This window comes from Mandrillus leucophaeus, unplaced genomic scaffold (genome assembly GCF_000951045.1).
Source record: "Mandrillus leucophaeus isolate KB7577 unplaced genomic scaffold, Mleu.le_1.0 Scaffold5, whole genome shotgun sequence".
Taxonomy (NCBI): Eukaryota; Metazoa; Chordata; class Mammalia; order Primates; family Cercopithecidae; genus Mandrillus; species Mandrillus leucophaeus.
In genome coordinates this window covers 1,326,077-1,336,922 of record NW_012105364.1, presented here as the reverse complement: position 1 = coordinate 1,336,922, position 10,846 = coordinate 1,326,077, and the positions used below count along the sequence as shown (strand labels likewise).

At 36.5% G+C, this 10,846-nt stretch overlaps 1 protein-coding gene across 3 annotated transcripts in view; it reads left to right on the top strand.

The window, feature by feature from the left end:
• Window positions 1–10,846, top strand: part of EXOC4 (exocyst complex component 4) — an 870,987-nt gene that overhangs the window by 68,279 nt on the left and 791,862 nt on the right. For all 3 annotated transcript variants that reach the window (XM_011995827.1, XM_011995828.1, XM_011995829.1), the window contains one exon: window positions 10,434–10,540. In XM_011995827.1, coding sequence (XP_011851217.1) covers window positions 10,434–10,540 — 107 coding nt within the window. The remainder of the gene's footprint in view (window positions 1–10,433; window positions 10,541–10,846) is intronic.

The window sequence follows — 10,846 nt, the reverse complement described above, 5'->3', positions numbered from 1 at the left end:
ATGAAGTCTTTCTTACCCTGTTTGAACAAAAAATGCCAAATTTGCGTGTGATGCTTCAGTTTAATCAGAGACCCTGACAGAGAAAGAGAAGTTTCTACCTCTTTTCAGCAGATGGGTACTAGAAAAACTTCTGCCAGGCACACAGATTTGATATGTACCTGAGACATAACTTCAAGGCTAGCTCTGAGTACGGTATCTGTCAGTACCTCGGCAGAGAGTCAAGTGGTGGGTAGGGGAAGTGCTAAGGAATTCTTTCTACAATGCCTGGTGATAAATAGCAGATCTGAAGAGATTTCTTCCCATACAAGGTTAAGTAATAGAATCACTATGAGTCCTGTGAAAATATTCTATATTATAAGGGAAAATAAGCATTATTTTGAGGTCTCAGAGGAAGAACTTTTATTTAAAAAAAATTTATGTAAAGCAAGCAAGAAACATTTAAGAGACTTAAGCTCAAAGTTTCTCAAAAAATACAAGAAACACGATGTAGTAGACTATTCAGAATAATCACTCCTTTCCCCTTTACTTTAGTGGAAGAGGAGTATTTCCTACCCTTTGGTTTTGGGGCTTTGACTTTTGCCATCATTAGGGTACATGACACAAGCAGGGGCTTCAAATGTGCTTATGCTGTTGAGTGTGGCCTCTCATGCTTCTGCCATTGTCTTGCTGTTGGTCCCAGGAGAAGGGTGAGAGACACATGGAACTGACTGAAGATCAGCAGACCTGCCTAGCCTGCATCAACCAACCACCAAAATATATGCTTATTGTTGAACATTATTGAGATTTTGTGGTTGTATGCAGCAGGCGCATAGCTTATATGAAAACAGTAACCAGGAGTTACAAGAACAGAGTAAGGAGAGATGCTAACAGAGCTAACTAAAACATGAAAAACATGTAAGGAAACCAAAATGAAGTAGGGAAATTTAAGTCTTTAAAACTTTAGAGAGAAGATCTGAATCACTGATGTGAAGGGAAAACTTTTCTCATGATGAAGAGGAAAAAGACAAGATGCCAAAAGGAAGATGATAAATATGGAAGATGAACAGTGGCCAATCCAGTGATTTTAGGGTTTCCAGAGGATCACACTAAAATGATAGTGTTTGGGGCTGAATTATATTCCCCCTAAAATTCATATATTGAAATCCTAATCCCCCAGTACCTCAGAATATGACTGTATTTGGAAATAGGGTCTTTTAGGAAGTAACTTAAGTTGAAATGAGGTCATTAGTGTGGGCCCTAATCCAGTTGGACTGATGTCCTTATAAAAAGGAAATTTGACACACTTGGAGGGAAGACCATATGAAGACACAGGGAGAAGATGGTTACCTACAAGCAAAGGAGAGAGGTCTCAGAAGAAACCAACCACGCCCGCACCTTGATCACAGACTTCCAGCCTGCAGAACTGTGAGAAAGTAAATTTCTGTTGTCTAAGCTATCCAGTCTGTGTTACTTTATTATGGCAGTAGGAGTGAACTCAGGGGATCAGAAGCAATAATTAGAGTATAAATAAAGAAACCCACTTAAACAGAAAAACAAGTCTGCAAGTTGAAAGAATTTAAGGTAAAATTAATAAAAAACTTAATAAAAAAAGTTACTCTTTGATATAATCTGGAAACTTTTATGATTTTCAAAAACAAATTTTATAAGCACCAAGAAGAAATATTATGTGATCTGAAGTGATAGAGATAATTATTTGCCCACCCAATATCCATCCTTCCCTTAATTTTTAATGACAATCTTTATTTCATTCCTGGTGGCTATAGGCCCAGCTAAAAGGCTGCATTTTCCATCCTACCATATAGCTAGAGGGCGATTAGTGGGACTTCAGTTTGCAAGCTGTTGAATGGGGAGGTCATTAATTTTTCAAAGATACCAATTAAACTGGTATGCTCACTCTTTTACCCCTCATTTGCCTTTCTTTACTTTCTATCTGGGACATAGATTGGTGCCATCAAGCCATCCTAGACACAAGGTGACCTTGAGGATAGAAGCCACATCCGAAACTCCATGATCACCTTGAACCTCTTTTCTAGCCCTGGATGGGGTACTTCTTTAATATGAGAGGAAGTTTTGTTTTACTCAGACCACTATTATTTGGTATTCTTTTTATACACTTAAAACCAGTTCAGTTACACAGAAAGGAGCAAAAATCAGGCTCACCAGGATTTGCTGAATACTAATGCCAGAAGACAATAGAACAAAGTCTATAAAGCTGAATGGAGAAGAGTTGGGATCAAAGACTTCTCTGCCCAGCCAAGGGGACATTGATATGTGTAGGTGACAGAGAGACATTCTCAGATATGAATTTATAATAAAAAAATCATTAATATTCTTTTTCTGAGCAAAATTCTCAGAGGTAAACTGTAAGACATACGTCAAAATTACAACCAGAGAACAATAAAGTTGTAAGTAGTTTGAAACAACTTTGAGGGCCACATACCGTTAAATATGTACATGTATATTTGTAAGTAACTGAAAAATATATTTTTGCAAGATTGAGAATATCAGCTAAAAACCATTGTTGAAAAAAATGTTGGCCAGGCGTGATGGCTCATGCCTGTAATAAACTTTGGGAGTCCGAGGCAGGAGGATCACTTGAGGTCAGGAGTTTGAGACCAGCCTGGTCAACATGGTAAAACCCCATCTCTACTAAAAATATAAGTTAGCCAGGCATGGTGGTACGTGCCTGTCGTCCCAGCTACTCAGGAGGCTGAGGCAGGAGAATCACTTGAACCCAGGAAGTGGAGGTTGCATTGAGCCGAGATTACGCCACTATATTCCAGCCTGGGTGACAGAACAAGACTCTATCTCAAAAAACAAACAAAAAAAGGTCTATGTAGTCAAGGAGTACTCTCTAATAGTAAACAGAATTTATATCCCTTTTTACTCAGTTAATAGTGACTAGGAAATTTGGATAGGTAGGAGAAAAGAATGCTGAATTCTTGCTTAAGATGAGGGTGAAGTTTTGTTTTGGACTTTAATAGAGAAAATGTTTAATTTTGTTTTTATTGATCTAGATATGTATATTTAAAGATTTTTATATTTAAAAATGAATAGAGAAGACAAGTAAAAATGTTCTGTATTACAAAGAATATTGTACTGCTGCCCTACTTTGTCAGCGGGGGATATGTTCCAAGACCCACAGTAGGTACCTGAAACTACAGATAGTACTGAACCCTGAATCTGCCTGCACAGTAAGTTCTCACTTAATGCTCTCAATAGGTACTTGGAAACTGTGACTTTAAGTGACATGAAGCTGTAACTTTAAGTGAAATGATGTGCAGAAGGTCCTAGAATAACATTGTGTCCTTCAAGGTCCTCTGTTGATGAGAGAAAAACAAAAAATGGTTAAATGGTTTCATTATATGCCAAGATTCTTGATTGCAAATAGAGGAAATCAGTCTGGGTAACTAAAATAGGAAAAGAATTTATTGGAAAGTTATCAGGTTGTTCACGGAATCTATGGGAAGTCTGTATAATCAGGCTCTAAAACCCAGTAGGAACCAACGGAGATTAAGCAGCTGAGCACACACAGTCTTAGACAAGCCACAGGAAGGGTCTGTTTGGGTTGCTATTTTTGCTGGCACCCTGCCCACAATAGCTGGATTTTAAACTCTTCTGTAAATGATCTCTAAATGTCCCTGCATCTTTCCTTTATCTCTTCAAGATTCAAAGTTCTGGATTCAAGCATCCAGGTTGCTGAACCTGGTAATGCCTGGCCTCCTTCAGCTTCCATAGTAGGAAGTGGGGCCTTCTTTTTGCTTTGATGCAGTCAGTGGGGATGGACTGTTCAGCTATTTGGTACCCAAAACAAACACCCAACAAATTTCTACTGCGGGAGAAAACAAAGGAAATCACATGAAGGCACTTACGTATAAAGACTACTAGACATTTTCAAAGTAGAAAATAGGCAGTAGAATTGACAAATGAAAGAAAGGTACATGCTCACATACAAAAAATAATAAATAGTTTATTTGGAGGAAATGAAACAAATAAATGGTGAGACTGTCCTTGTTCTTAGCTCATGAAGATGTCAGTTCCAGTTAAATTCCAGTTGAAAATTTTGAAACTGTCAAATGAAATCTACAGTTCACATGGATGAATACATGCGTAAGAATTGTTTAAAAGAATTGTGAAGGGAGGTTATGAGGGGGGCATTTCTTATGTGATATCAAAGCATATTGTAAAACTGTTTTAGTCAAAACAGTACAGACATGCAAAAACAAAATTTTTTTAAAAAAGCAAACAGTACAGACATGCAAATAGAAAATCAGATGGGTGAGACAAAGTAGAGTTGAGAAATAGACCCCAGGATCTATGGACTTTGGTATTTTTGAACAATAGTTCAAGTCAGCTGGGGGTAATGAAGGCTATTTAATATATAGTGTTCAGACAATTGACTGTTGATTTGAAGAAAATAAATTTAGATGCCTACCTCTTATGTACAAATAATTCAGCCAGATGTAAAAATCACATAACACTGTATTAGCATTAGAAAAACTTATAGAAGGATATGTGTGGAGGAGCCTTTTCCAAGCATATCAGAAGACATAAAGAAATATATTAAATGGTTTAGCCATTTAAAAACCCAAAACTTAACGGAGTCAGAGGATAAACTACACTCTGAGAAAATATATGTATGTCATATAACGCTTTAATATCTAAAGCATGCAGATATTTAAGCTTAGTAAAAAGGGATATAGACTGTTCATAGATTAAAAATACAAATGGCTAATAAACATAAGATTGTTCAATATCATGAGTAGTCAGAGAAATACACTTGAAAAATTAAATGCAATTTTTTGTTCAAAGACATTGATAGCATGTTATAATGGCAAAGATGGCGGAAATGCATACCTTTCTCTTGATGGTGGAATAATCAGTATGCCTTTTTGGAAAATAAATTTGCATATTCTTTGTCCAGGGAATTTTGTTTCTAGATCTACATCCTACAAAAACAGTACCATTTCATAAAAATATATGTAACAAGATATTCATTGTGACATTGTTGGTAAGAACAACAAAAATATGCAGCTTAAATGTTCATCAAGAGGAGTATGGTATATTGATACCATGTAATTATAGAACTTGAATGATGATAGTCTCTATGTGCTGATATGGAAAGGTTTCTAAGGTGCATTTTTGGGTCCCAAAAGCAAATTGAAAAATAGCGTAGATAGTATGAACCTATTTGTGAAAGATTGAAAGGATAGAAACTTAAATATGTATACTTTATATGTTGGTATAAATATTTGTATGTGTATAGAAAATGTCCAGACAGATAATGTCAAAACACTGACAAAAGGAATTACTTGTGAGAAATGGAAATGTGAGGTGGGGAATAGGGAAGTAGAAATTCTTTTATTTCCTGTGTACATCATGAGCATGTTTTTAAAAAGTAATACAATTACTGATGATCCTTTTGAAGATTTTTAAAAATGAAATGGGAAAATGCTTAGGCTATATGCTTGAAGGGAAAAACTAGAATTCAAAACTATGCAGGATGATCAAAGAATGTTGAAAAAGGAGCATGTGTGCCATTTTTGTGGTGTGCGATGTTGGGGGTGGATGGAGAGACAGAGACTCATTTTTAAATTTTTTTTCAAGCAATCCTTGCACCTCAGCCTCCTAAGTAACAGGCGTACCACTGTGCTTGGCCTTGATGCTCCTTTCTATAAGATGTTTTGGAAGGCAATATACCAAAATGATGTGAATGGATTATTTTTTTTTTTATATTTTCTAGAAAGAATTTGCACCTTTATAATCAGATAAAATTAAAAAGTTGTTTAAAAGTAATTCTTTTATTTATTGCATGATCTCTTGGATTAATACTTGGTTTAACCTTGCCTTCTCAGCCATCCTGGACATCCTCTAGCTCATGGAAGAGAAAATTTGGTGTCCATATTTGTCTCTGGGCATGTAGAGAACGTTCTTGACTCCATTGTGTTTGTTCCCTATTTTGTCTTTTAAAGATTTTTTTTTTCTGTTCACATATGTTGGTTTTCCTTTTATCTTTCAGTGTTTGTTTTTTTTTTTTTCCCTCTTTGCTTAGATTTTAAATTTTTAACTTCACTTTATTTTCTGTTACCATGTCTTCACCCTTGGTCTGTCATTTGAAACGATGGCTCATTTTTACTTTTATACCCTCTAAATCATTCATTATTCTTTCTGAGTGTTCCACCAGATCTTAGAACTATGGAGAATTACTATGCCAGCCATTCCTGTTTCATTATTTAGTTAAATCTTCTTACTAAGGGCACATTATCTTTGACAGATATTTCTCAGCTCAGTTTGATTTAACAAAATTTTATGAGCACTTGCTCTTTGACAGGTACTGTGCCAGCTGTTCTGGTTAAGAATTGAATATGTCAGTTAATTCGATTTACAACTCAAAGTTCAACTCATCTCTGTCATTTTTTAGTTTCACAAAATCAACCAAATGAGTCGCAGTTGTAAATTTTGTACGTAGTTGAACCCATTTATTGCTAAATGAAGGAACAGAAATATGTTATAATTAAAAAGTAGATGTTTAATAAGCTGTCAGCACTTCTAACCCCTCTTAAAAAACTGTTTCCATGTCGTGAAATTTTGAAATCTAACATTTAGAAGCAGATCTTTACTAGTTGGATGGTTGGTTCATGGCCAGGAAGTTCTTGAGGTTACAGTGGCAGTGGTTGTTGTTGCTTGTTTTTGGTTTAATTTGTTGTATACTTTTCTTGTCCTCTACCATGTTGCTATTAAATGGCAAAATGCATTCGGTCACAATATATAATTGGTAATTTTGGGTGGACTGTTTTATACTGGCAGGGATTTACTGTATATCAGCTGTCTTTTGATCTCAGTTATGAATGATTCTGAATGGATTTAAAAAATTGTAATCATGTATTTAAAATGAAAAATATCAATATTTCCAAAAGAACAGTCTAATTTTTATTTTATTTTTTGTTTTCAAAAAATGCTTTCTCTGAGAGATTAAAAACCCTTTGAAGGTATTAATTAATCCCTTCTCAGCTTAATCTCTGATATGTGGTGAGAAGAGGTCTTTTTCTCTGTTGTGAAATGGAAACTGAGGTCCATACTATTTAATGCGATATTCTACAATAGCGCCTACCTTCTGCTGAGCTTCATTCATGTCTGTAGTCACAAAGTGAGTGGGTGTGCCCCTTTCTCTGGAACTTTTCAGACTAAGTCCTTTCATAAAACAGCAGGAGCAAATCTAAAGTCATTTCCAGAGTTACTTGCATTTGGGTTAGTGCTCACAAAGGAGAAAATTGAAGCCTAAGGGAACATTTTAGAGAGAGAGATGAGTGTATGAAAATAGTTTTGCAGTAAATTGACTTTCTAAAAGTTTATTGATGGAGTTCAAGGGCCCTTCTGGCTCTGATAATAAAATCAGCAGGTTATGTTTTTCAGAGTTGAAATGGCAAGTCGTTTATCACTGTAAATTTAACTGAAATATGTTTTTAGGTTAAAACTGAGAAAATAATTGTAGGATTTAATCTAAAGTGATTCGCATGTACATCTGTGTTCATAGAAGTATGTACTGTTATAAATACACGTAAAAATATCAGTGTGCACTGAAAAATATCAGTGTGCACTCTTTCATCATTAGGTGTGGCAGGCAGTATTCCAGCTATATAACTGAATTTCTCCGCTGATTGATACCTTTGTTTATGCTTTGAAAATAATTCCTCCACTTTGTTATAGAAATATTTAAATATTTAGACAATGTATTATATTTTTCCTGTCATTTAAAGTTGAAGTTTTTTTACTCTGCAGCAGTACCATAAACCTGTGTCTTTTTTTTATAATTAAAAAAAATTTTATTGTCCCAGCACTTTGGGAGGCCGAGACAGGCAGATCACGAGGTCAGGAAATCGAGACCATCCTGGCTAACATGGTGAGACCCCGTCTCTACTAAAAAAATACAAAAAACTAGCCCGGCGAGGTGGCGGGCGCCTGTAGTCCCAGCTACTCGGGAGGCTGAGGCAGGAGAATGGCGTAAACCTGGGAGGCGGAGCTTGCAGTGAGCTGAGATCCGGCCATTGCCCTCCAGCCTGGGTGACCGAGCAAGACTCTGTCTCAAAAAAAAAAAAAATTTATTTTACTTTATTCATTTGTCCATTGAAGCATTTTATTTGTAAATATGTATTACATCGCTAGATGAAGAACCCCAGGATTTTCTCTCCTGTGTGTTTTTGTGTTGCTTCTTCTTGGTCCATGATGTGAGCTAAATCAGTACAATGAAACCAAACTGGTGATATGGGAGCAGATTATTCTGTGATTTTTCTAGATTTTTCTAGATCTTTGAGTTGAACGTCAAATCTGGGGCTGATCACACTTGTTCACAACAACTTGGTCACACTGTGAGGTTCACAACAATTTTTCCAGCTCTGTGATCATCAGTGATTTCAAATTCGACCATGTACCCATACTTTGTCGTCACAGTTGATGAAGACACCAGACAATGACTTTGGAACAAGGTCTAGTAAGAACCAGGTGTTTGCCTCTCTTTTCGGCATTGTCGATGCTCTTGAAAGCAGCAGACAGGACATTTATGCACACCATTACGGTGGCAAGGAAAGATGGTGGAAAGAGCTCTCTGTGTCTTTGGGCATCTGTATCCAGGGCCTAGGGGAACCTGTAAAGTGTTTTCTAATTGTGAGTAAAATGCAGGTGAAAGAGGATGACGTCATTAAGTGGAAAAAAAAGAGAAGACAAAAGAAGTCATAAAACACGAAAGAACGGACAAATCGATGATCTATTTTATAAATAGATAAACCATTATGAAAAGTTATTGGATTTGAGGACTGTTGGATTTTCTTAAGATAGTTTAGGCTGGGAACTTACAGGTTTATATTGGTGGAAAAGAGTTGTTGGGAGGATGCCAGTTCAATTCCTGGTAAATGCTTTCTGTTACTTTAATATCTCATACTTCACTTTTCACATTAGCCTGTGGGTGATTTTAACAATTGGAAATACGCTGTTTGGTTTAGCTCATTTGGAAATAATGTTGTTTGGTTTAGTTCATATCTTAGTCATACTCGCATCCTCAGAACTGAGCGCAGTGCCAAGCACATAATGGATGCTGAAGAATCGTTTGAGTAATGATTCCCTTGTTCCTTGTAACAAGTGAAAAGGGAGAAGTTAACGACTGTCATAGCAATCCTCAAGGCCTAAGACAGTGGCTCCCACATTATTTGCACTCAATGAAAAGAATAAAACCTTAAGTGATAATTTCGCTCTTTAACACAGTGCGAAATTATCACTTGAACCTAACAAACTTTATTTTTCAAAGTTCTCTGAGAGAACATGTTTGTTTTTTATTGGATTATAAATACACACATACCTAGCACATTTGTTCCAAAAGGAGTGTAGGTGGGAGATGGGGATATATCGCTGTGGTGGGGGCAGATGTTGTTCCCAATTGCACAAATCCTTCCTTCCATTTGAGGAAATCTTTCCTATGGGCGTGGTCTCTTCCTGCTCTTCCTTTGCCTGCTCTCCGTAGCCAGTGCTACTGATGATGTATTTCAGTACTAAAAAGTGAGAATTACGGCTTTGACTTCCCTACCCTTGGATTTGGCTCCGAGGGGCTCTTCTGTTGTAGATAGTGTGGCGAGACGATTCCATTTCTTGAGAGTAGGGCATACAGTTTAGTTGGCTTGGCATTGCCTGTATTCTTGCACTTAACAGGTACTTTGAGATGGGAATTTTTTTGAAATTTTGATTTTTATAGTTTTCATGATTTAAAATTAATGTGTTTATTTTGAAGGAAGTTTATTAGTTTATTTAAAGTTTATTAGTTTATTTAAAGTTAATTATTAAGATGAGGAGCTTGGCCTTTTTAGGAAAGGTGAAATGGGTAATCAAATACTGAATTAACCTGTTTGAGATCCTTAAATCATTTTAATTGTTGTGATTATCAACGTCATGAAATGTATGAGTCTCTTTTGAAGAAAACTAAATGTAGTAAACTTCTGGAATATGTCAAAAACTGTAGCCTGAAAAACATACGTAAACACTAGTTAAACCTTTATTCAGTATCACGGCATGTTGTCATTTGATCTTTCTTTGTTGATAAATTAATATTTAATACAGATACAAAGGAGAATAGTGAAATTGCCTGGCATAGTGTTATTACAAGGTGGTTATCCAGTGATCCAGAATACACTACGCTAATTTTTTAAACAGCATTGAATGAAATGACAAAATAAAAATTTAAGTACTTAGAACTCTTACAATACATTTTTATACCCCTGTCTGTGACAGTCACCTCTTTATTGAAAATATACTGGGGAGATCCAGATGTTTGAAGTTCTAGTGTAAAGAGGACTCATGACAAAAACAAAAGTGTAAGGGTGGGGCATGTAGTGGGAGGACTTCAGTTGGTTTTGGAGAAAGTGGTAACTAGTGCTTCTTTTCCCGTTCAGCTCCCTTGTGAAAGATGCTTCTGTTCCTCTGATTGATGTTACAAACCTCCCTACTCCTCGAAAATTCCTTGATACCTCTCAGTATTCTACTGCTGGAAGCTCAAGTGGTAAGTATTTAATTCTTCAGCCACTAAGCTTTTTAGTATGCCTCAGTTCCTAGGCAAAGACCTGGAGGAGCTTTTTGGGGGCTAAGCTGGGCTGGGTGGGCCTGAGGTAAGTGCGCTGGAACCTGTGATGAGCCCTTTGTAACCTTCAGAGCAAATAAGATGTACAGTGATTCATTGGTCTGTTGCATTATCAGGGTTGAAAAGTGGCAGCTGAACCTGGCCTGCCTGCTGAATCCAACTGCATCTGTGTTTTATTGGACCAGCCCTTCCTTCCTTCCTTCCTTCCTTCCTTCCTTCCTTCCTTCC